The sequence below is a fragment of the Sylvia atricapilla genome, chromosome 14 (assembly GCF_009819655.1).
Source record: "Sylvia atricapilla isolate bSylAtr1 chromosome 14, bSylAtr1.pri, whole genome shotgun sequence".
NCBI lineage: Eukaryota > Metazoa > Chordata > Aves > Passeriformes > Sylviidae > Sylvia > Sylvia atricapilla.
Window position 1 is genome coordinate 4,152,922 of NC_089153.1, and position 26,995 is coordinate 4,179,916.

Consider the following 26,995-nt stretch of genomic DNA (forward strand, 5'->3'; position numbering starts at 1 on the left):
AATTTGCTTCCTTAGGAATTAGTGCCATAACCTGGCATTAGGGAGCTGCAGCCTCTGGTTTGTGGCAGAGATAAAGCTCACCTGAAGCTTCTGGAGGATGGAATCTCTGCAGGAGCACTCAGAGTAGTGCTGTGGGGGAGTTAGAAAATCAAGTTTACGTAAGTCAAATCAGTGGCAGAATTTCATTGAGCTCTTGGCCTTGCTACACAAATTCAGTTTGCTTTCTGGTGCAGTGTAAAAAGAATTCCATTTAGAATGATATCATATTAAAAATATTGAGTGCATTTAGACCATACAATATGTTTACTGCTAGTGAAGAGCAGCTCAAGAGTGTGAGCTTTGCAAGGGTCCTTATGTGGATGTCACTTCATAAAATGTTTGAAAGAAAATCAATGTGGAGGGGACTTCAGGTTGAGGTACTGAAATGCTTAGGAGTTAAAAAGGGCAGCTGAGAACTTGGCCCTTTTGCTATCACAGGTAGGAGAGTGTTTGCCCATACAAATAATAGGAAATAATTTAAGGTGTTCAATCTTCTGAGTTAACTCGATAGCCAATTAGAGAAAAAACCTCGATGTTAGGGCTTTTTTTTCCCCCTCTGAGTTGTGTCACTGCAGGTTGTAAATGTTTGACTTCTCAGAAGCTTGCTAACCTGGAAATACAATTTCTTGTTACTACATATATTTTCTTGTCTGCTTGTTGGTGTGAAACTTCCTGTTCTAGAAATTTAATCTGATTTTGATTAGTTTCTTTGACTTAAAACAATAAGCATAAGCTCAGCATTTGTGAAACTCCTTGTAAGTAGAGAGAAGCATGTTCTTAAAAAATACTCCTGGGATGTTGCTTTGAGATGAGTCAGATGACTTTGGGTTGACAGTGTGTAATTATGTGTACAGTGTGAGATCTGAAATGATAATCAGGAATAAACATTTGACACCGTGTGTAATAGATGCATTTCACTGGCACTCTTGCATTTTGGATGATAAATAAGTTGATTTTATTCAGTGTTTCTCAGTTACTAGTGGTGGCCTTGGTGAAGGAGGATGGATGAGGAACGCTAAGCCCTGAATAAGTCTTTTTTTTTTTTTTTTGTTATATTTCATCCTGTTATTCTATAAGATAAACATGATTAACCAAGGTAATGACTTTGATGAGGGCTAAGTAGCACATTGCCATCAACCTTGAATTAAATAAGATTGTTTACTTAGGTACAAAATTGTGCAAAGTCACATGGGTGTAAGGGAATCCAGTTCCAAATCTTCCCATGTATTTGCTCAAATACAAAACTAGCATTGCTCATACTCTCTAGAGATTCATTTGCTGTTTTATTCATTTATCTCAAAAACGTCATTAAGTAGTCGGTAAAAGGTGCAGGAAATAGCTTCAGCAGATACAAATCCTGGTTCTCATGTGCTGTGTGTCATGCACAGTGCTCAGGCTCTGTGGGCCTGCAGACACAGCCTTTGATCTGTTCTAGGTGTCAGAAAGAGGAGTTAAAATTCCTCTCTCCTCCGTCACCCCTTTATCTCGCAGGGTGTGTTCATATGGTGGCCATGTGAAAACTGTGCCATATGAAACCCCACAAGGTTGGTTTGATCTCAGGAAGGCCTCTCAATTCCAAAAATTCTTGAATTCTGATAGTGTAATGACTCAGTGTGGAAGAGGTAGACTAGACTAGAAAGCAGATAAGGGGTGCTAAGGGGCGGTGGGTTTATAAAAGTTCCAGGTGTCTTTGGGGAGCAAAACTTCAGCAAAAAGAGATCTGCCATCAGAGTTAACCTGGAAGGTGGATGGGGAATGGAGGGAGCACAAAGACAGACTCATATGTGAACTTTCAGAACAACTCAGCTTCCCCTTTGTGCAGTGAGGTGGTTTGTAATTAGCTCAGGTCAGCTCATTATGCAAAGAGCATTCATTAGCACTGTGAGAGCAGGTGACTGTTTCTCATTGAAGAAGAATTGAAGAACAGGATTGTGTCTTACAAGCAGAACTGCTTTTCGATTTTGCAGGGCTGTCACACGTTTTGTGGAGAGGAGGCTCATGCTTTTTATAGTTACAGGGCTGCAATAGCTTGGAATGGTTGTTTTCTAAAAACTGGCAAGTTGTCACCAGAGTAAAACTCATAGAGTGAGTGAGTAAAAGGGACTAATGTATAAACACTAATCTGTTCTCTAAAATGTTCCTGGAAGAATCTTCAGGATTAATATTCTATTTCAAATCACCATGTAGTCATCTGGTTACCCATATGTTCATATTTTCTACAACAGTGCTCAGGTTTTCCAAGTGAAGTTTCAAGAAAATTCGTTTAAAAAAAGAAATTATGTATACTACAGAAGTAATAGCTAATCTGGGAATAATCTTGGTTGGTCAGGTTACTGAATTTACTGTGCCTACATTTTTTGAAGGAGAATGAAAATCCAGATTCCTGCCAGCAGCTGTTCCTGAAGCAGAGGAAGCTGAGTGTATGATTCTCAGTTTTAAAAGTTCTGTTTGTGTGTTTGTCCGTATGAAAACGTGGTGGTGCCTGTCCCTTGGCTCCCCACCCTGTGGATGTGGGCAGGTGCTCCACAAATGACACAGTTTGGCTCTTGGATGAAAATAAATGCACAAGGCATCCAATGGCAAGTTCCCAGCATGAGGTTTAGTGCAATGAGAGCTTCATGTGTTTATGCATACTGGAATAAACTTCTTCAATTGAAAGATAATCTGATCTATTTTTTTTTATTTTATTTTGATTGTAACTGTTTAGGCGTCTGAACAAGAATAAATTGCAAGTTCTTCCCGAGCTGCTTTTTCAGAACACACAGAAGTTAACAAGGCTGTAAGTATAATCTGATTTATTTTTCTGTGGTGTGTTTCTATTTTATGTTCCTTATTGTGCAGATTCACATGTTTGTGTTTTGACTGCGGCGAGAGGTTTAATTTTTGTGATATTAAACTGCCAGCTAAGTAAGGGCTTTTTAGGGGATGTGTTATGTTTGCTTGTGTGTAGTTGTAATTTGGTAGAGCATAAATATCAGAGGGAAGAGAAACCACACAATTTTTCTATTCCTCATATATTCACCAGGATGACGTCAAGGTGACTTATTTTGAACTCTGTCTGTGGAGCCACAGAAACCATGGAAAGTGTCAGGTTCACGTCTCTGGTCCAGGCTGGACGTCCACAAAGAGAGAGTGCACAGACTTATTTGAAAATAATGGAGGCAGCTATAAATTCTTTGGTTTGGAAAATTATCTTTTCAAGTTAAGTCAAGGCTTTGCCAGATAGACCAGTGAAGTTATGGCTGCTGCCTCGTCAGGCAGGAAGAGGAGAAATTATGGAGAGATAAAGAGGTTTTTTTTCTTTGAAATAGAAAAACTGTGTTATAAAATCTTTAGGTGGCATCAAAGCCATTTCAACAGCAAGAGAAGGATATCATGAACTTGGCATTAATTTATTTTTGGTGAGAGGAGGGAGAGGGCAGTGTTAGAAAAATAACTGGATGATTTATAAAATATATATATTTTTAAAAGTGTATAAAAATAAAATGGATGAGCAGGTGTCTGTGTAGTTACTATCAAAAAAACCAGTCATCTGCCTTTTTAAAGGTGTGGTCAAAAACTGTTTTAAATAATTTTCTGGATCCTGCAAAAGTTAAACCCATGATCCAGACTGGCTTTTTAATTTTGGTTAAACTGTTATTTTAGTGCTTGAGTTTGTTTATGGAAGATCAGATACTAAAACTTGTGATTTGGTTAGTGAAATTGTGAAGTCATTACAGGGTGGCTGAAAAACTTCTCCATTCATGTGTAGTTTTTATAATTGTTTTAATACATCAATGTGCAACCAAACCAACCGTTTAGACAGTGCAGTAAATTTTTTCTTCCTGTGGAGATACAAACCACATGGTGATAGTGCAGATTAATTTTGGAATCAGATGACTTTAAAGAAGTAGGATCTTGGTTTATGTTGAAAAAGGCAAGCTGAACAGTGCTGTGCAACAAGTGATATTGATAGTTTGGGGAAATTGTCTAATGAACTTTTGGTGTTGTCCAAACTTGCTCTTGAAAAACTGTACAAGTCAATGCCATTATTCTGCAGTTGGAAAAACAATTAAAAATTATAAACTATAGCTGTCTTTTAGTCTTAAAAGCTGCTTGGAAAAATCTTTGTTAGACTTGTTTTGCAAGCTTTGTCCTGACTTTTGAATTCACTAGAATATATTTGCTGAATTGATTTACTTGAGCTGAACAATTTGGTTGCATTTCTTCATATTCTTTGCATGGTTTTGAAATTTTGCATCTTGAAACTCCACTTGGGTATAAAGTGTGAGCTGGGACATGGTTGCAGACACATTTATCTGATCTCTGGAAGGTGCCAGTTGGATTTATTTGTTTGAAGAGCTGCATGAACAGTGTGGGTTGGTTGTCTAAGGATATGATGATGCTTTCAAGAGAAAAGCTTTTACAGAGTTTACCTGGATCTCTACAAATTCCAGCTTAACGTGTTGAAAATTGCTCTGTGAGTGGTCTCATTGTACCTGGATATCACGAGAGGAACTCCCAGGTAATTTGTGGTTTCAGTGGAATGCTGTGTGTGTCGATGACTTGTGTGCATCTGTCCTCAGGAGCCTCACACCAAGAGCTGAAGTGAAAGTAGCTGAGGCTGCCCAGCACCACAGAGAGTATTTTTCAGGAGGTCCCGTGATCATGATACATTACAGCCCTTAACAGCAAGGGCAATGATTTTGCTTTTAGAATATAAAGATTGTAATAAAGTTGCATAGAGGGGGATGATTAATCGGAATGCCGTGTTCAGTAATCCTCCCCACGGGTGCTGTCGGAACATTTGTCTTTATTCACTGACATTTCAGTCTTGCTTACTGTTGAACAGAGCATTAAATAGATCACTCTAACACTGTTTGTCAGAAGAAACTCGCTTTTTCTTTTGAAGATACAAGTGTTATATAAATAGAGTGTGTATTATAAGCAAATAAATCTTAGCTCAAGTGAACTGTTTCAGTTCCAAGTGGAGTTTGGTTGCGTGTTTTTGTGTCATGGGGCAAGAATGAAAAATCTGCTTCCTACTGGAATTTGTAAAAATATATATATGCACATATATATGGTTGCTCTCTATTGTTTCGTGTTTCTTGGTCCCGCTGCTGGTAGATTCAGAGCTGTTCTTGCTGCTGTTGTGACTTGTCTGGATGCAGCAGTGCCCCTCTGCTCTTGGCTGGCTCAGGTGAGGCGCAGTGGTGCCTGCATTCCTCCCAGCAGCTGCTCCCACCCAGCCTCTCCAGAAGAAAGCAGAGCTGAGAAAGTGATGAAAGGGCATAAAAGCGGTGAAACAAAAATCAGTAAGGCAGGCTTGATGCAGGGGTGAGGTGGATTCTGTGGAATTTACGAGGAGTGAATTTAAATGAACATTAAAAAGTATAGATAATGCTGGTCTTAATTTTAATTTTCCATGGTACAGCTATAGTGCTTCTGCTGCCTTATTTTCCAACTCTGGACTCTGAGTTACTCAGATGTTACTCCATTATTATAATAATTATAATCCTCATAAAGTAGAAAATCTAAAAGTCAAGTATTTTAATTGTGAAAGCTTGCTACAGCTCAAACAATGCAAAATTTTCAGGAACTAAATATCTTGATGCAGTATGTCCAAGTGATAAGATTTAGGTTTATTCATTGGAACGAAGAGCGCCTAATCTTAGCCATGGAGGAAATAGAGATGAATCTGGTGGTTCTGAAGCTGCCCTGTGCAGCAGGCATGCAGTGAATGTACCAGTCCATGGCTTTCTTCATGCAGGTACAAGCTTGACTGTTTTTTAAGATAAAGCTGCATAGAAGGGTGGCATTCTAAGTTTGGTAGCTTGATGAGAGTGTGAAAATTGAGCATATTTATTATCATGAATAAAATTTGGTGGAGATGGAGTGACTGAGCTGCTTACACATGCAGGAATTTTGTGTGCTGGAGGGTTTTGGGGAAGACCTGTTCATGTTTTAGGAGCAGTTAAACAGAAACAGCAGCTGAGTGTTTTCTCAGTGTTCTGTCAGCAAGGCTGAAACCTGGGACTTCACTGGGGGAACCAACTTTGTTTCTGTAGATTGGTATCAGCAGAACCTCTTCAGCCCTGCTGCTGCTGGCAGTCAGAATGTAGGATGTGGTTTGCTGTCACTGATGTGCTTGAAAAGCTGCAGGACAAACCTGGGGGTTCCTGTGCTCTTCCATGTGCACGTGGTTTGGGACAGTGCTGGATGGATTCTGTGCCTGCCACCAGCTCATGCACGCTGCATTTCCACTGAAATCCACCTTCTGAGAGCTACTGAAATCGAATTTACAAAGCTTCTCAGATTATAACTGCATCCTCAATCCTCACTTCAGGTACCTTTGGCTTTTTTTCTCCAAGCCTCTCCTAAATTCTGAGCTTCAGGATATCCTTGCATCTTTTACAGGGCTGCTTAGGCTTCGTTGTCACATCTGGTTAGTATTAAAAGCAGGAATACATATAGTGAAATAAACCTTAAATGGAATGTGAGGCGTCCCACAAAACGAGTTTCTCATAAGGCTTTGAGCCTTTTCTTCTAGAAAGAGTGGATTTGAGACTCAGGGATTTTGTTTGCTTTGGTTTAGATAAGGGTTTTAAGTTTAAGTTGGAGGGTGAATGAGCCCCTGATTGGATTCTCTAGTGGAAATGTTTCTCATTGCTCTGTTGCCTTCACTGCCTGGGTTTTAAAGCTTCTGAACTGTTTCATCTGGGATAATTATCTAATAAATCAAAATGCAGGCACTTTTAATGAGAAAACTGAATCAAGGAAAAGGCATTTTTAATGAATTGAGAAATAAAAGGATGAAAGATTTTTTTTTAATAGTTTCACATACTTACTAATATCTATCTATTAAGGAACAGGTATTTTTAATACAGGTGATGAAATGCACAGAAGAAGTATAATAAAATGAATCATGTAATTTAATAGCTATAAAACTAGGTTTTGATTCTAAGGCAATTATATTCTTATATCCAAAACAACTCATGAAATTTAGCTGCAAAGGTTGTGAGCAAAGATTTGTGCCTGCTGGAATCCTGTTTCCTTTGTGTGCAAAGCTGGTGTATAAAATGATTGTAATGCATCTGCTGTCCCTGAAAAACAAGTCTTCTCGGGATCCATGAGATACTTATTTTTCTTTGCAAACAACAGGGGGAAACAAGCTCGTTTTCCCACGAACACCCTGTCATGTAAGAATATATTTGTTCCATTGTTGAGGCCTCTATACCTCAGGCTAGCTGCTAAGTAGTCATGGTAAAGCTCCTTTGTGTGTGTGAAAAAAACCTCTTAGAAGGGCTCTAAACTCAAGTATTGCAGTGAGAATTAATGTCTCTACCAGATTTATAGCCATGGACCATTTGTTGGGTCTGTTTACTTTTAATGAACTGTCTTGGTTGTCACTTGACTGAGCAAACCAGACTCTGGAAACGTAGATACTGGAATCTGGTACCAAAACATCAGGATAGTGGAAGCATCCATTAGACTTGAAATGAATTTGTTTACTTTTTTTGAGTAGTATCAGAATCTAGATTTCAAGATAGATATCAAAACGGAGTGTCTTTGTGTGAGCAGAGCCCTGTGATCCTGAACTGAGACAATTTGGGTCCATGGCTGAGCGTGCCCAATATCTTTGTGTCCTACTTTTCTAGTCATGGTGTCCCAATGTTTCCTCATATTCGTGTGTAGCTATTTCTAAAGTAGGCCAAAGTAGCACAGTCAGCAGAATGGAGACACTGTAGACAATTATTTGTTTTAGTAAAATGGCATTTCCTCCCAGTACCGGGAGCAGCCATTCTGTGAGGAGCTGATTGTTGTTGATGTGGTGTAAGTATTTGTAGCACTGTGAGATTTGTCAGAGCTGGATCAGTGGGATGCTTTTTCCTCGTCTAGTGGAATATTTTGAAAGTTGATTGATAGATGGGTAAAATAGTGAGTAAGTACTTGCAGCACACAAATTCCATGAGTAGCCTTAAAAAGGGGCAGTATTCAGTTTTGGCAGAATCACAGAAGAGCTGAGGTGTGTGCTGGGCTCACCCTGGCAGGGTGATGCCCAGAGCTGCTCTGTCACTGCTCTTCTCAGCTGGCAGGGACAGAAAATATAATGAGAGGTTTGTAGAGTGAGAAAAAAAGCAGGGAGAGATCCCTCACCAGTGACTGTCACTGGTAAAACAGACCTGGCTCAGGGATGTTAACTTTACTGACAATGAAATTGCAGTAGGGCAGCATTTTATTTTTAGAAACTGCTATTTGCCATCTCTTTCCTTGACTTGCCCACTTCCTTATGATATCAGTGTGAGTGCAGTGTGTGTGTTTGATTTTGTGTAAGTAGCTTCCTTGGATAATTCCTGCTAGGAGCAGCTGGAGCTATTCAGTTCATGCTTTACCTGAGGAGCTGCCCTGGTCAGACACAATGTGAAGGTGTTCTCACCTTCCCTGTGGACACTGCTGTGCTGCAGGCAGGTGTTGGCCCAGTGAGCAGTGCCTCCTGCCTGGCCCTGGACAAGGGCAGTGTGTGCCAGGTTCTCTCAGTGCCTGTGCAGCTCAGATGGTTATTGCAGCCAGGAGTTGTTGCACATGGCTGTGATTTGCCCAGGATTTGCTGCTGGAAGCCCTCTGAGAAGTGTCACTTGTAAACCCTCCCCTGCAGCCCCATCCTCAGCTCAGAGCATCAAACCACAACTCCTGGGCGAATTCAGCCTCTTTCATCTTGTGGGTGTCATTAGAAGCTGTGCTTGGAAAAGCAACCAGATCATAAATTTTCTTAGTGTCCTCTTTATTTCTCTGTTTGTTCTCTTTCTAGAAAGAGAGCTCTCCCAGATTGCTGCCTCAGAGCTCCATTATCGTTTCCCATTAAAGCAGGATCCTGACAATTCAATTGTTGCAGGAGTTTGAGTTACGGTGTTGCCATGACAAAAGAGCACAGGCTTGTAACAGGGTGTTTTTGTGGTTTTATCCACATCCAATAATTGTAGTTTTACTGTGTATAGATCACAGCAGGTCTTTTCAGAAGACAGTAAATAATTACAGTAAGTGTTTGCTGGTCTCTGGGGTGCACTTTTGGCTTGGGAAAGATGCGCATTAGGTCAGGGGCTTGTGCTGCAGATAGCTGGATGACATTTACACCATTTATCAAGCTGAAGTCATTCTGAATCTTCTTTTGGGCTCTGCTTGTAAATAATGTATTTACCCTTTTTTTTTAATACAAGTACACACCAATTTTACTTGAAGAGTCTAAGGATCTTCTGTCTAAATTAGTGAAGAAGACGAATTAAAAATATAAAAGATTTTTATATTTATTATTTTGAGAGTAGAAAACAAAGGAAAACATGTTGAAAAGCCAGAAGGCTTCCTCCTCGGTGCTGCTTTTTTCCCCTGTGTGAAGTTGGTTATTTGAAATGATAGTGTGCAGATGTCATGTTTCCCCTCTTAAGGAAAATCAGCACGACTGGGGAAGAAGGGGTGTTTTCTGTGAAGATTATTGCTGGGTTTTAGTGGCGTCTCCCTTCTGAGGAGGGTCCCACTGCCAACTCCTGTGATCAGGTCATCTTATTACAACGCTATTTAAGGGAGTTTGTGGCAAAGGATTATACATTTCCAGAAGAAATGCCACACATGCAGATTAACTGTAAGTCTGCTTTGGAAATAAGTTGTTTTACTCTGTTAGCTGAGCAGCTACTGCCTTGCATTTCCCATGGTTTTTCCTTTGCTACTTGAGGGGTGACATCTTTTCATTGATATTCAGCTCAAGAAATCAGGAGGCTCCAAAATAGTGGCATTAATTGGCCATTTAATGATTTGATAATTATTTGGTAGCCTTAGCCATGCTGCTGGGTGTCTGTTTCCTCAATGTTGGGGTTTTTAAAGCACTCTCAGATATATTCTAGTTTAAATCACATGGCTTGGAGAGAGCACATTAAAAACACTGTTAATATACTGTAAGTGGCTGCTCAAAGCAATCCTGAACTGCAAAATGCTAACACCAGTGGCAGCCTTGTGAACTTTCTAAGTCCAGTCCATGATTTTGCTCAACAGAGACCTTTTATGTAGTTTCTGATGCTTCTTAAAATTTGCCTTATTCTTAGTGTCAGCCAAGGAATACCGACCAATTCAGTGTATGCTCACAATTAGACATTAATTCCCATCAGGGCTCATTCTTTTTGAGAACATCCTGGAGGTGCTTAGCAAAATGAAGCGTTTCTGAACATCTGCAGAATCTGCTGCTGCTTTGAGTGAGTCCCAGCAGGGGCAGCTGCATGGGGCTCCATGGTCAGTCCTCACCTGGAGAGCTGCACATCTGGATTCTGAGGGTGGCTGTGCTGCTCTGCCAGCCCTCAGATGTGTCCTGATTCACTGCCTCCAGCTTCTGTCTTCAGAGTGATGAGTTGAAACAGGGGGAAAAGCAGTGACTGAGCTGCTGGTTCCGAGGGCTTTCACATAAATGAGCTGTCCTGTCTCAAAACACAGCAGCTGTGGGTGGGCATTATTGGCTTGCTGTTGTCTTAAATTAGACTTCAGGATCTGGGCTTTCTTTTTTTTTTTTTTTGCTTCTGTGGGCAGCAGTCTGAGTTCTGTAGCTCCCTGCAGTGCTGGGTTCTGGTTCCTGGGGTTTGATTTGTGATGGTGGCAGGGCCAGGGAGCTGCTGCTGCCTCTGCAGGGTGGGTTTTGTCTGTGGCACTCAGGGGCTGCTTTCAGGCTTGCCAGAGGATTGAGTGGCTGTGGAGGTTGCAGCTGGAGATAAATTAGGTTATATCACAGGTATATTATTACTGGGGGATTCTGACCTGATGGTTTATAGGCAGTTTCTTTTCCGGAAACTGGATAATCCTTGTAGTCTGTGCAGCTCTGAGTTTGTCAGGGTCAGATTTACTGCATTTGCGTTGTTAATGTGGCTTTTTCTGGCCTTGCCATTAGAGCTAGTCAGCAAATGTCAGCACATCACAGTGTATTTGCACACACAGTGTATTGCCAGGTAGATATTGCTTTTCTCGTTTGAAAACTTCCTTTTTAATCTGTTCACATATGAATGTTTTTTGCCTTTCCCCTTGCTCTGAAAGCAGCTGAAAACTGTTTTCCTGAGTGTTCAGTGCTTCTGAGCTGCTGCAATCTTATCCATGGTCAGAATGGGAAATTCACTTGTAAATGGTCATTATTGCAGCTGGGAGACAATGCAGAATGAATATAACTCTCTTTTCTTTCTGGTGAGCAGGAGGTTAGAATACATTTGGCATCATTTTCACACTGAGGCAGTCTCCTCGCACAAAGCGAACGTAGGAACAGATTGAACTGATGACCCGAAGTGCAGACATCTCATCTGCACAACAGGAAAAATATCATAATGATAATGTAAATATTTCTGCTGCTTTCCATAATAGACTGTCATCCTGAGGCCAAAGATGAGTTTACATTCGTCGTCTTGTAAAAGTCCTTTCAAATACTTTGGAAATACGTCGCAGATAATGAGAATTTCTTTCGGTGTGTGTGTGGATAATAGAAGTAAGGGACATGATCGTTGGTGTAGAGATACTAATGAGGGTTAAATTACAAGTGCTGCACATGGAGTCTTGATTTTCATCAGTATCTTAAAAAAAAAAAAGGCTGTTTCCCACCAGCAGTTTTCTGCCTTCAGCCCTCCTGGTTGTTTCATGGCAGCAGACCCCTGATTTACCTACAGAGATTTATTGCTCAGTCAGAGTGCCCCATGAGTTCAGGGTTTGGTGGGTAAAACAATGCAAGGCCAAATACTTCCTTGTTTTAATTATCATTTGGTTTTCTTCTTGAAATCTGCAATGTGTACAAGGGGAAGCTTAAGTCAGGCTTTCTGGAGCTTTTCCATGTGTTTCACAGGGGTAACAGGCCATGCCTGGTTAAAGTATTTCAGACACTTAAAGGTCTCGAAAATGAAAGCTGCTATTACTTTTAAATGCACTAAGTTTGCTTTTGAAATACAGTCATAAATGATGCAGGATTTCATTTTGGTTCCAGTCCCTGCAGTTGGGAGAGCCGTGGGATTGTAGCCTGGGGCTGTGTGTGCCTGTCAGAGGGGTCAGAAGCCGGAGCAGGGGATTGGATCTGGAGCCTGACACAGCTCCACGTCCCCAGTGCAGGCTGCTCTGTAAAACTTACAAGGGTAGAAAATATTCATGAAACAAAATTAAAATAACCCGTGCAAGTCATTAAATGTTACAGGGCTACGAGAATAGATTGGCAAGGGCGGTTTATCATCATCCTGCTCTCATGACTAAGGCAAGGATGTTGTACAAGGTGTGCCTTTGAACTGCTTTTATGTCTTCACTCAGTGCAACACTCTGAAAACAAAAGGTTATGGCACCGTGTGTTACACAAAGTCCATGAGCTGATTTTTAATGTTTTCCTTATAGCATACTTTGGAACTTAGTGAGATTATTCAAATATACAGTGATTGCCACGGTTGAATATTGCAGTTTTCTACAATGAAAATGCAAATACTGTTGAGAAAACTGACTGAAGCATATTTGAAATTAAGTACCTGCCTTTTGCTTTGCTCTGTTAAACTCCCTGATGGGCTGTTGCTAAAGACATCTATGAAATGTTTTCTTCAGGAAACAGCTGATATGAATTTACTCCATTCCTATTGATCTGTGAAGGAATGTTAAGTTTAATGTTTTGAATGGGTTCTGTGCATTGTATAACATCAGTGCTCAGTGAACTGTGAGGGGAAAAATGCTGACAAGAAAAGCATTGGATATGAAACCAAATATGATGCTTATAGAGTTAGTTTCTTTTGTGGAGAGAATACTCTTGTATCCTACCACACAGCCCCAGGAACAGAACTCCCTGTAAGCTGTGAATTCATGCAGGGTCAGCCCTGCCTGGCTGTCCCTTTGGGGAGTGAAGAGGTTTGCTGAGTGCACTGGGACATCCAGGCTCTGAGCCCCAAGCTGATTTCTTTACAGCAGGAATATGCACAAAGCAGCTGTATCTTCAGAAGCACTGGATGGATTTTTTTCTGTTTTCACCTTGAGTTTGTACTGCCCTGTCCTGCTTTTTCCAGTAATTGCTCCATTAACCCCATACCTTAGAGTCCCTTACTGGGAGCAGAGCTGATGGTCTATTGTGCTACGTTTTTGACTAGGACTTCTTCTGCAGAAGGGGCAGCATTTGCAGTGCCTTGGTGCTACCTGATCCTGAACTTGCTGGTTTGTAGGAGGCATTTCATTTAAACACCTTTTCTTCCTTGGCTGCAGGTTCCTCTTGTTGCTCCTGCTGTACAAAGACCTGTCCAGGCTGCACTGGGAGCACCATCCTGGCATGGTTTGGGGTGGTGCAGTGCCACTGGGCGGGCTGGAGTAAAGCCCCTAAACCTGTCCTTGGCTGGGTTTGTTGGGAGGACACGCTGGCACATCCCTGTGAGCCAGGGCAATCTCAGTGAGGCTGCTGCAGAGCAAACCCCAGCTGGTGTTCCCCTATTAGGAAAAGAGTTTAAGCCTCACCCCTGAGCTTTTAAAGAACCACCAGAAACTTCCATGTTTTTCTCACCATGTGCCAGGACGAAGGCACCTGTTGGACCCTTGAGCTGTTCCTCAAGAAATGTAACTATTTTCTATTGGGCATCAAATCAAAAATCCCTTCCAGATCCTTGAATACTTAAGAGAGAGCAGGGAGATTGTTGGGGCTTTTTTGGGGTGTCTTAGCAGGTGAAAGGGAACCCCCTGCACTGTGAACCACTTTTATTCTTTTGTTTTATATAGTTTCTTACTTTCTATTTAATTAAAACCTTTTTGCTTTTTCAAAACACCTCCAATCAAGTCGTCTCACTAATTATTTTTAAGCCGTTTCTGGGAGGTTGCTGGTCACCCTCAGAGTGTGATGACCCCTGGTTAAAAGCACGCTGGCCTCGGGCAGAAATTCACTGAGGCTGTTTTGGTGATTGGCATGGGATGGGGAATGCCAGTGTCCCTCCCAGCAGCTCTGGCAGCTTGGCCTGACATTGCCCAGGTGGGCTGCTCAGTCCTGACTTTCAGGGCAGCATTGGTGGAGTATTTTGATAAAGTGTAATTTACAATACATCAGTAATTACAGGCTCCAGAGGGACCATGGTATTTTCTTCCTGACAGGACAGAAAACAAATTTCCCATGAGCCTGGGGAATGCAACATGCCACTTGCCCCAGTTGGTGGTGAACTTCAAAGGAAAACAATGTTTCTTTTTACTGGCCTCTGGTTTTGCACTATTTTATCCTCAAAACTGGCATTTCAATTGCTGGAAGGGAATTATTTTTCTTCGCTGCTTGTTACTCTTATTTTTTTTCCCAAATGGCGTTGCTGGTTTTTAAAAATGAGGACCACCTCACTCTCTTGCAGCTGGAGCTTATTCCAGCTCGTCTTTAATGAGGTAAAGCCATTTCATTGTGTTTAAATAAGCCCATGAACAAAGGGCCAGTTGCTGGGCTGGCTGTGGATGGCTGTGGCTTGCAGCAGGCCATGTGCTGGGTGTCAAACTTGGCAAAAATACCAGCTGGATTGTTTTCCACTTTGTACTTAAGGTTTGTAAATAAATACACTTTTATGGAAACTGTAAATGATATACCTTTAAAAGTTGAGACTTATTTATGACCAGTCTGGGTTTTTTTCACCTCTCATAGTTCACTTGAGAGAGTCTTTCCTTTCTAAAGAATGAAATGAAAGAGGGAAAAGGATTCCCCTCTTCCTTTAGGGCGTGTTGAGATACCACAAAATATGGAAAAGTGAGGGTTTTTCACTCTGGCTTGGCTCTGTAGCCTTGCTCTGAAAATGAAGGAGGAGTTCAGTTAGCAGAGACTTTCTAAGGCATTTTTTGTGTGTGCCCCAGTGTCTGAGTGTCAGATTGGCAAGAGGAATGCCACAGTGAGCTGCTCTTTGGGCTTTCAGCCTGGCCTCTCCCTTGTGTACGGCGACCTGAAAGATTAAAAACTGAGGGGAGGCGACTTTTATGTATGAAAATTTCCAGTGTTCATAAAGAAACAAGGCCCAGAGAATATTCAGGAGCTGGAGGGCTGCTGGGGATGCTGCTGTGCTGAGCAGCCTGTGACAATGCTTCTGTGTAACTTTAAACTGTACTTTTTAAATTATGCAATGCTCAGATACTTCACTGAGCTTTCTTCTTAAGTAAATTTCCACAAGTGACTTCATCTGCACGGGTTGGGGTGGTTAGTTGTAGAAATAGTCAATGGCTTGTCTTGGATCAGCAGTCACTGAGTTGTTAGGGGTTTTTTCCCCATTAATGTGCCTGCTTTTTAAGGTTTTCATATTTAGTATTGTGGTAGTTAACCTATTAGTTTCTTTCTCCTGTAGAAGGAGATTTTTCTGGTTTTCTTTCCAGAAATATAAGAATATGTATACAATACAGTATAAGGAAGAATGGAGCATTTTCACCTCATCAGCATTTAACTGGCTGTGTTTAGAGTGGGAAGTTGAACCATATGACCGTAGAGGTCCCCTACAACCTGAAGTATTCTGTGGTTAAATGTGTTATTTACAGTATTTAATTCTAGGACTTGGAAGCTTTTAGCTGCTTCAAGGTTTGGCAGATACTGTGGATGGGATACCAGACTGTGGAGTTTTTCTTTTTTTTTTTTTGTCCTTCTTCTATTCAGAATGAAAGGTTAAATGTATTAGACAGGATTTTTGTGGGTGCTGGAAGATGCTAGGAGGTGCAAGACTGTGCTCATCATCAGGAAGTTAGAGTATGAGGTGTTGGTTTTCAACTCCCCCAACCCTGGAAAGTCATCAGCAGCCAGAATTGATGAACTACTGCTGAGGAAAGCAAATTTAGTCTCACCCTAAATTGTGCTGTTTGAATCCACTTGAAATATTGTCTTTGGTGTCCTTTCCAGGGGTAGGACACCTTGGTGTTGAGTCTTTTTGCATTTCATCATCTTGCATCTTATTGTGGGAGGAACTGACTTGCTTTATCCATTTTTGCATGTGTCTTGTTTCTGCTTTGCTTGAACCCAGCCTGTAAACCCAGAGTGGCCGTGGTGGGGCCATTGTGTGACACAGGCAAAGAGCTGCTGCCTGGATGTTGTTGGAAAACAGTGTGGAAAAGGAAAAAGGGAGTGTAGTAGAGATGGCTCCTGTTCTCTGGGTTTTCTTCCCAAGATCCTGTTTAGAGTGGGCTTGGCATGGATGGAGGATCCAGGTTTTCCTGCAGGAGGAGGTGTTTCAGGGCTGGCCTGATCTGTGCTCACATCCAGTGGGAAAATCTGAAAGAAGGGCATGGTTGGCTCAATCTCCCTTTATCTAAGAATGTAGCTTTTGAGTTTAAATTATTAACTTAGTTTCAGGTTGCAGGTACAGTAAAAGGTTTGTTCTCTTTCTCATCTTAATCTGATGATCTTGATTTAATTTTTGAATTTGTTTCCAAACAGTCTCAAAGGTAATGTTACTAAATGTCAGCAATCTATTTAAATTACAGAAAAATCCCAACTATTTAAAAGAAAAGTGGTTAAAAGGAAATGTTGTCTTAGTGCCCACTGGGCTGTGCTGAATTTCAGGCATGTTTTAAGCTGCTGCAGCACTATGCCCATGTTACAAATGGGGTTTGTATGTGAAAATTCAAAAAGGTCCAGCTCCAGCTAAGGAAAACACAGCACTGTTTCTTGCGTGATGATACTGGTGATACTTCCCTCTGACACTGAAGGGAAGGACTTCTTTAAAATGTCTTCAGGAAGGCTCAACTTGACTCATTTAATTAAGTTACTGAATTACAAACTTACTTAAATGTGTAAACCAAAAGGTTTTTCTCAAGTAGTGTTGTTTTTTTCTGAAAAACGTTTTTTTTTGAGGTTTTCTGGCAGCCATCTGTATACAGAGTATTAAAAAATTCCAAAATCTAACATCTGTGTTATGCAGATAATTTAGTTTAGAGTTCTCAGCTAGTTGGCCAGAGAAATGATTTATGCTGTGGAGACTGCCATGCCAGGGACAGGTAATATGTGAAGTAACTGTTAACTATGTGGGTGAGACAAGTACTTCAATTTTAGGAAGGTTTGTTTTTTGAAGAAAAAATGAGATATTTGAAATATTTTCTGTTTTAATTTTATTTTTGTAATAAAAGACAAATTCAGTTCTTGAGTTGATTAGAACCATATAATAATATGGTTCCTCCTTTTATATTTTTGCAGACTGAAGACAGACATCACCTCATAGCCCTGCATCTTAAACAAATCCAGATCGCATAATTATCTTCAATTACTTAATTATTACATTATTCTCTACTTTGTTATTCTGAAGGGATTGCAAATAATTGAGTACACACTTTACACAGTAACTCTTCATGAGTCCATACATCCCACTCGTTCCATGAAGTAATGAAGCTTATTGAAACTGGTACATTGAAGTATTAATTAACATTTCATAGAGTTATACATTTTATAATTCCTAAGAGAAAATGCAGAGATTCCAGTTAATGTGCAGTGCTCTTATTCCTTTGAATTACCCCAAGGCACCTGAGCACTTGAATGAAGGGATGGATAATGTGGTATTTTTGCTTGTTGTTAGCTGTGGTCCTTGGCTAACACACATTTAGAGACTTTTTATCACACTTATGGCTCTTTTTTGCAGAATTCTGTGAAGGTGTGAAAAAATCAGTAGGATTTATTTCACTTGTAAAAAATATTAGGGGACAAAAGAGCAATGGATATAGTGAGAAGAGTAGCCAAAACTGGCATCTGCCAGGCTGGAAGAGGATTTTGGGGCAGTTGTTTCATTCTGCTGTGGTACTTTGGGGTTCTCCAGGCTAAGGCATGGCCAGAGGAGCTGGGTGAGGATTCCTGCTCCACACTCCTGGTGCTGCAGTGCCAGGGTGAGTGTTCCCTGGGCTGGGACAGTTCTGCCCATCTCCAGCAGCTCTGGACACACATTGCTTCACTGCCTGAAATCTAAACTGGCAGCAGAGGCTGTCATTATCAACCCCTGGGAAGAAATGCAGCCCTTTTGAACTTCTGCTGACTGTTGAAACAAACCCCACCCAACCAAAAAAACCCTCAAGTCAGACAATTGGAAAAAAAATATAAAAATACAGCTCTGTCTTACATTGCCTTTGCACAGCAGAGTCCATGTTCTAAATATACCAAGTTACAGAGAGTCAGGAGAACAGCTGGGGTTTAAATTCTGCATTATTGAGGGTTCTGACTGTGCCTCTGTGCACTGAACTCTCTCAGTTGTGTGCAGAGTCCCTCTCCTGAAAATCTGACATTGTCCTGCTCAGCATATCAAACTGTGTTAGGGAATAACTTGGGGAAACAAAAATTCTGCATGGAAAAACAGTCCTTCAGTGACTATAAGTCGAGTACGTGGACTGATTCTTTAAAGTCATGTTGGAAAATATTAATTATTAGATGATAAGACAAAAAAATTACCTGATAAGGGCAAGGAATCTTGGAATGTGGAGAGCAAGACTCAGGGTCCTGATTGGAATTCTCAGTTGTTGAATTAAGTGTATTATTTAAACAACTTGGATCCTAGAGGATTGGATGGCATTTGGAATTAAGTCACTTAGTGTGGGTTAGTTTACTGTTAGACAGCACTGGTGTTAGGAGCTGCTGATTTATTGTGTTGTAGGTAGCCAAACATCTTTGTGTGCTGGTTGTTCCACACACACACACACATTTTACTCACCCTCCTGGTAGGTACTTTTTTCCATCACTGCTCTTGCATGTGTTGTGCTGTTGCTGAGTTGCTCTTGGAAACCATTTCTTACTATGGACATGGGGACTGTGTTTCAAGACAATGAAGTGCTTAATAAAAACAGCATGTAATGCAACAGCCTAAATAATTACCAATGTGCATACTAGTGTGTATTCCACAAAAGAGTTACAGTAATGCTGCTCTTTACCTTCAGCTGTTATATTATTGGCATATTATATAAGTAGCCAGCTATTGAGATACTTGGGAATTTTTGAATGAAAGCTTTCGTAGAATTAAAATCTGCTGGGTTTTAATGGGAATATTGGGAAAATTAGGCACTACTTGAATTATCTGAAGTTACTACAGAATAAGTAAATTCTAAAAAGGCTGCATTGTGATCATTCCTGTTCCAGAAGTACTGATGTTTTTTCAGCAGTTGTAAATCAGCACTTAAAATGTCTCTTGGTGTAGAGACAGGACACAAAGGGTTTAGCTGTGCCTTGCCTTGAAAAGTCACGGAATTTCTTTGGTTAAACACGAACTTGAAATGGTGTAATCGGAGTGAGTGATCTAAGTAATTTTTGTTGCAATTTTCTTCAGCACTTACATTGCCCAATTTTTGTGGCAGAGTAGAAGGACACAGATCAGAGATTGAATTATGGTTCCTGGCAAAGTTGTTCTGATATTAATAGAAAGGAATAAAATAAATGGGAGCCATTTTTATGCACCACTGAAGGGAATGTGTGATGGTGAGCCTGGAAGAGCAGCCAGGCTGGAACAGAAACAGGCCTTGAGTTTATGAGCTTGAGATAAATATTTAAAAATGCCATTTCACTACGTGCAGAGTGTATTTTTCACATTTAAGTTTGGTTTCCTTTTAAAGTGCGTGTCAGATAAGAGCACCTGCTGCTGCTGCTGGTGGCAGGTCTGGAAGCCCAGAGGTGGCCAGAGCCTGTCCAGGGAATGGCTCCAGAGCCTGGCAGCGAGGAGGCAGAAAATGGTTGCAGTGAAGTTGAGAGGGCCAGTTTTGGAGAATTTCAGCTATGTCATGGGAAATGGCCACAGCCAGACTTGTGATTAGCACCAGAGAGCAAATCCCCTGGGTCATTGCCAGGGTTCAGGAGGGCAAGACGCTGCTGGGCTGTCAAATTGTTGCCATACTTTGTTTGGAGAAGAAAAGGGAAAATAGAAGTGGGGGGAAGAAAACCAACCTAAAAAAGAAGCAGATGATTTTTTTGGGGGTGTCAAATGTGCCATCGTTTTAATGTTGTACATCCTGGGCAATGCATGAGGACAGAGAAGGGCTGGAACAAGTGCTTTCAGATATTGAAGGTATTGAGGAAATTTGAAAAGTTAATAGCTGCTCAGTTGTTTGAGTTTTTTTTCCTTTGGATTAAAGGAATGTTCTCATAAATTGCACTGATTTTTTTTCTTCTTATGACATTTGCCTACATCAAGGCTACTTATGTATTACTGACCCCAAAATAACTTAAAGCTGATTTTTCTGTATCCTAAGTGCAATGTTATTGAGGGAGTATAAAAAAGTATTTTACCTTTTCTTTTTTTTTTTTTTTTTTTTTTACCAATTAACAGAAGTATATTCGGAAAGGATAGTAATTAGAACCAAAAGCAAAGTAGACAACTGCAAGTGCTCTCAGTACACTGACGGTCATTGAATATTTTTGGTGTGAGGCAAGCTGTTGTAAATACCTGCTGTATTGGTCAGACCTGCTGAGTGTGATTTGTGAGGGCACTCAAGTAGGAGTTTCCTGGTTCTGGGACTCTGCAGCTTTCCAAGTCAAACCTCTTTATTCCTTCAACCCAGGTAAGTAAACAGAGGTGTTCTGCTCTGCCCTTGTGTGGCTGCTCCCCAAACCACAGAGCCATGGCTCTTGGGCCAGAGAGTGGAGGGAGGTTGTGGCACCTCTCCCTGGGGCAGGTGGTGGCTGACCACAGGCACAACCATTCATTTTGTCCTCAGCCCATTTCTCCAGTGCAGGAGCAGGCTGTAGGGTGGATTGTGTCAGCCTGGTTCAGTGGGAACCCACAGCCTGTGGGGTGAGGCCAGATCTCCCTGGATCTCCCTGGATCCCTGCCCTGCATCCCAGTGGGATGTGTGGGTGCTGCAGAACACCCCAGAGGGCTGCCAGGGCTCCAGACTGACAGGGTTCCTCCTCTCAGGAGCCTTTGTCTCCGTGGCACTGATGCTGCCCTGACCCTCTCCTGGGGCCTGTGCTCAGGGGTGTCAGGGTGCCCAGGGCTGCCTGGGGAACTTGCTCCTCTGGATGTTTAGCAGAGGAGGAATCCACTGGGGTGGTGATGCCTTAAGTCTGAGCTTTCATGTTTTTCAGATTCTGTGCTGCCCAGGGGTGTAGTTCTGAGCTCACATTCAGTGCTGGTAAACTTTCTCCATAGAGTGGGTAGACAAAGCAAATCCTTCTCCTGCTGGAGACCAAAAGGACAATGGTTACAACTTTCAGGCCCAAAAAAGCATAAACAGCAGTGGACTGAAGAGAGAAACAAGGATGAGATTTGTAATCTGAAGCTGTAATTGGACAATTAAACCCCAATATGCAAACGGACCAAAATTTATAAAAGTGTGAGATCTCATGACCAGTCACCCATTTTGTGACCATTCTGGGTCCACCTTGGGTGTAGCCCTGGTCAGGCTCTGTCCTGCCCAAGGTGAACCCTCAAGGCCTTCCAGTAAATACCTGCTCTATTCCTCAGCTCTGTGCAGTCTCTGTTCCAGGTCAGCCCTCCCCAGGCATCAGTGGCAGAAGAAAACCCCAAGTCCTTTTAGCTGGGTTAACCCTGAAGCTCTCCAGTCTTGTTTCCTGATCACAGGTGTGGGTACTGCAGCTGCTGGCCAGGGCAGGGACACTTCAACAGCTCAGAGCTGATTCTGCCAGACCTGGAAGTGACAGAGGTGCTGATGAGGCTCTTTCCAAAAAGCCTGTGTGTCAGGCCTTACATAGTGCTCCGCTTTATTTTCTGATCACTGGGCTTTTATTTATTTCTTGTTCCCTCACAATACTGATGACATTTCCAGTTGATCTTTCTGGTTTTTCATTTCCTTACACGTTTCAACTTTCAGTAAGTACAACTCCACATTCTTTACTCATGTGTAAGTTACAGAAAACTTACCCTAAAAGCGAGTCCCTGCAATTTACATGTCAGTAATTATATTTTGCTGTATTAATCTGATTGTTTGAGTTAATCCATCCAACCTATTTCTTTGGTAAATGCAGAAGACTTACAGGTTAGTGTTTCAAGAATAATACTGTAAATGAGCAAGAGCTTTGCAGACTTCTGTGCCAAATGCTGTGTAGATGTAGAGTTCTTTCCCACACAGTTCCTGCCCCCACTCCTCTGCAGTGGTGGGAATCAGAAGCATCACCCATGACTCATAGCACAGAGCTTAATATCTGCTGTGGAAGCTTGGAATGGGGTCTGCCTTGGCCCCAGAGGTAAATTGGGACTATTTGCTGACCAGTTCAGAGTTTACATGGAGCATTTGGCTGGAGAAAGACATTGTAAGTCTTCATGGTGATAACACAGATGCATTTGGGTTGTCTAAAGAACCAAACCTAGGAAGGTGTAAGTAGTATCCATAAAGTGAATCAGTGTTGGTTTTCACGTGTTTCTTTGCAAGGTTAATGTCAGCAGGCTCTTGTTAGTACTTGAGGTTGATGGGTTAAAAAGCATCAATTTCCTAAATGAGAATTCATTCACTAAGACGTAGCTAAAGCAGATGTAGAAGTAAGAGCCGAGTTTTTCCCAGAAATAAAGCTGCTCACTTGAGATGACATCTGAGTCTCTGGTTTGGCCTGAGACTTTGGATTTTAGGTGAGTTTCATTCCTAAAGGATAAATGGGATGGATGAGCACAAAGTGCATGTCTGGTTTGTGTTGTCACCAGTGGCTCCACTGAGGGCTCTGTTTGCACAGGCTGACATGCAGGGTCTGAAAGGCAGTTCTGAGGAAATCTCAGCCTCTTAGCTGAGGGATTAAGAGGTCACCACAAGAACTTCTGGGCACATAATCCTGGAGTCAGAGGCTGAGGCAGTGTTCCAGTGCAACCAGTGACAAAACATTACTGGTGCCCTTGGCAAATACGGGGACGAAGAGGAGGGAGGAGCAGGTATGAATTATGGGACAATCTTCAAAGGATGGAGAGCTAACTGAGCTACCTGGAAACTTACAGAAATTCCTCGAAGTTTTCAGCATTCTGAGAACCAGATGAAAGCCTAAAAATGCCCAGATGTGTAGAAGAGATTTGCAGTGTGAATGCATGAATTCCATAATGACTGACACAGTCACTTGGAGGAATGTTTCTAATTACATTGTTCTCATGTAGTGCTGTGTGTGAAATGTTTTGATCTCACATAGGAAGCAGAGTTAGGTCTGTAACAACGGCAGGCATGGTGTGAGAGTGCTTTGCAGTGTGTTCCTGTGCCTGGAAAAACTGGCATCTTGTTCCCTGTCATCAGCTCAAGATACGAAGAGGAAATGTACAACTGCTGAAAGTTGTGCAAAGAATCTGCTGAGGAATCTCCTGTCTTTGAAGATCTCCATATGTGAGGTATTCATGCATGTTTTGAAGATGACTTGGCTCTTGGGATTCCTGAAGGTATTAGGGAGGAATGAGTGTAGCAGGCTTGTGTTTGGCAAGAGTTGAACAGCACAAACCAAATCACAAATGCATAAATATGGTAAGTTATTGTCTCTGTCAAAAGTGAGCACAGCTAGAAAGCTCTGTCCAACTGTGAGCTGTGTGGTCTGGCTCCTGGCAGTCAACCTACTGCAAGTGTAGAAGTTAATGTTCCAGAAACTTATCTGCAAGGAGCTGTCTGAGCTCCTGATGGGCAAGGCTCGTGTTGTCAGAGATCAGCTCGTGTTGTTCTGATAGCAAACCATCCATCTTGTTCTTGTTGGCTGCCTTAGTCTAGTGAGGCCAGATTTCCACACTAACGTGCCTTCCAAGTACTGAGAGTGCTGAGGTTCATTTCTGGAGGGAAAGGTGTGCTCAAGGAGCTATTTGATGTGAGAATACATGACTTGAAAATCGTGGAAAGTTTCTAAAGGGAGAATGGGAAAGAGTAACTGGAGTTCAGAGAAAGACTATAAATTGCATCTTTAATGGCACTCCATGCTGTGCTCAGAACTAGACCTATAGAAAACAGATAGTGTACCCCTTAAAAATAAGAAAAATCTGCTTCTGTTTCAATACAGTCTTTCTTCCCTCTATGCACCTTGCTGTATTTGTAGTTGCATCCTGCAGCACCTCCCCACTGCTCAGCTGTGAGCTGTCACTGTCCTGCAGATTGCTCCTGCAAACCCTGCTGCTTTATGGCAAACTGATTCCAAACAGCCACAGTTTTTAATCAGCTCTGGAAATGTATAGAGCTGCATGGTGCAGTTCATGACCTCCTTCCATAACAAACTTGATAAAGGTAATTAATTTTCAATAGCGGTTGCTGCAAATCCTGGGAGATGTTTTGTTTGTGTGGCTTTGAGGATATTCTCTGAGAACAGAAGCAGTGCATGGCAAAATGAAAGAGATTCCTCCCCTCTCCTGCAGGATAACAGTGTTACAGGGGAAAAAGGACATTTAAAAGAGAGGCCAGAATCAGCTTTCATTCTGAGGCTGGTGGAGCAGGGCTGTTGAGAGTGACCACGGGAAAAAAAGCTCCACAATTGTGGAAGTGGGGCATTTTCACAGGACAAATCAACCCCATAGTCAGGGAATTCTGTTTTTTTAACAGGATGCAGTAGATTTACTTTTTAGACACTTATTTAATACTTGACTTCCAGCCTTGCCTTGATTTCCTTGGGGCTGGTTCGTTGCTGGGTTCTGCTTTGCACCTCACATCCTTATTTGGCTTGCTGTGTGGGTTTTCTGTGTTTCTTCTGAAATCAAATCCCTGAGGGTGCCAGGTCAGAGCTGCTCTCCAAGTAACAACCAGGAGAGAGGGGGAGAGATGATGATCATGGGCAAACTGGGCTCTGTGTGTGGGTGGTATCTAAAAGCATTTGCCCACACTTTTCTATCACAAGCTGCAAGTCAGTTGTGTGCATTTCCAGTGACTTTGTTCTGAATTAAGGTGAGCTGGTAGACATACAGATTTAGAGCCTAAATGTTTCTTAGCTACAGTGCTTCTGGTGAAGTTCTGCTGTTTTGCCACAAAACAGATGGAGCTTTACTAAGGTGTTTCATAAAAATTCAGGGGATGGCTTTGACAGACAAATCAGAAGGAGAATTTAGCACTCAGATGGCTCTAAGCTGTCCCAGGAAATTCTGAGCAGAATTCTTGCTCTGTGGTGATTAAAAAAATCTGAGAGTAGAGATTGAATGCTGGATTCATAGAAAAGTTGGCTGCTTCTATAGTAATGAGACATAATTGAGCGTAGTGTTTAATTCACAGTGATGTTTTCTGAGTGATATTTGGGCCACAGGGAGAGCAAACCAGGTAGACATTTTTTGAGGAATAAATTTGATTTTTTCTTTGATGTTGAGCATTAACATCAGCTAGGCTGGGCCTGGTGGTGGAGTGTAACTTGTGGTTTCAGTCTTCAGGCAAGCAGAAAATGTACTCCACAGCTTGGCCATCTCTGCTTTTCCTGAGCAAAGCCAAGGTGAGTCAAGATCCTCATTTCAAACCGTGGAAACCTTTTGGCCGCCTTTGCATAAAATGATGGAGTTTGTCAATTCCTTATAACTTTGGTTTGTTTGTTTCTTTTCTCGTTTGACTTCTTGCTAGCAAAGATACTCTCACAATGTCCCGTGTCTCAGTAAATGTTGTGTGAAATTAGGGTTTTGTAGGCTCCTGGTTTTCTGTGTCCATTCCAGTGTGTTTGGGTAATGAGAACGAGCCGTGTGATGCTGCTCTGCTCTGGGAAATCCTGTGAGGCAGAACTGCTGTGGCTGATGAGAAAAATATTTGCCAGTAGGTGCAAAATCAGAGATAAGTTAACTTGAAATACTGGTTAAAGTGTGGGGGAAAATCTTTGGGAACACAAGAAGAGTTTGGAGGCGAGTGACAGGGAGAACAGAGGTGGATTTTGTGTAGAACATCCCTGCCTGGGTTGGGCTGTGGGGCTGAATCCGTGCTGGAGTTCCTTTGGGCCATTTCCATCTGAGTTATGGTTCCTGTGGGTGGTTAGAAGGTTTAGGGGTGGGATTTTACTCTGAAATGGTCCATGGTGTTCCTTCAGCTCCACAAGCTGAGTGTGGACTGAGGTGGTGACCTGTCAGTGCACACTGACTGGAGGTGGAAGTACTCCTGGAGTCCTGCAAGAGCGTTAAACATTGAACTTTCCAAAATCATAAATAGATGTGCATTTGTTTCAACAGGCTGATCAAAGCATTAACCTCTGTGGCTTTAGAAATGAAAATTAACTTCAGCATTTTTTTTTTAAAACTGCAACACTAAAATAAACAATTACTTCTGTAGTGTTAGAAGTGTTAGAATATTGATTAATGGCTTAAATCTAACCTGCTTTTGGAAACGTTCTCCAATAAAAATGTGTAAATGGAAAAATATTTAGGTGATAAAAAAGTGCTGTTCTCCCATGGAGCCTGTTCTGCCTGTTAAGGTGTAAGCCATAAGAGTTTATGTCTTTCAGAAATAAGAAATATATCTGATCTCTCAACTGGGTATAAGTGTTACCTCTGCTGTTTCCATTGTGAGTGTTGTTTGGCCTGACTTTGAATTGGTTGTAATATTTATTTACTGTTTGTTTTCTGATGTTAGTTTGGACTCTTGATAGAAGGTGTACATTGACTGTGCCATGGAAATGCAGAATCACAGGTGTAGTTACCATGGCATCTCTCCTCTGGGCTAGCGAGTGTATAAATTTTATTTTGCTGCTTAATTTCTGAGTAATCTAAGGCCAGATAAACGTAACATTTTCCTTTGTGTACTTTAATGTAAATTGATTTTCCCCATGTCTATTTTATGAATTTTACAGACCATTTATAGATCTGTATCAAACAGATTCTCTGTACAAGTGATGCTAGATTTGTCTGTTCTTTTCCCCATTTGTTTTTTAAATTATAATTTCATCTGATGGAAGGTAATCAGTGCATTTTTAGATACAGTCTGTACATTAAAAATAACTCTCTTAGCTTACTGCAAAAAGAGATTATGCAGAGAAATAGGAAAGTAAATATAAACTGTAAAAGGAGATGAGATTACATCTCTGACTTACGCCTAGGCATTTTAGGAGGAGGGCTGCTCATCAGCTTCACTTCAGAGTGGATTTTTGCCATTAGTGAACTTGTGATGCAGAAAGCTTCAGTCAGTCTTTAAATAGAAAAGG

General features: G+C 41.5%; 1 protein-coding gene across 3 annotated transcripts in view; it reads left to right on the plus strand.

The window, feature by feature from the left end:
• The window catches only part of SLIT3 (slit guidance ligand 3), a 471,665-nt gene that overhangs the window by 40,320 nt on the left and 404,350 nt on the right, over positions 1-26,995 (plus strand). For all 3 annotated transcript variants that reach the window (XM_066328946.1, XM_066328944.1, XM_066328945.1), the window contains exon 4: positions 2,747-2,818. In XM_066328946.1, coding sequence (XP_066185043.1) covers positions 2,747-2,818 — 72 coding nt within the window. The remainder of the gene's footprint in view (positions 1-2,746; positions 2,819-26,995) is intronic.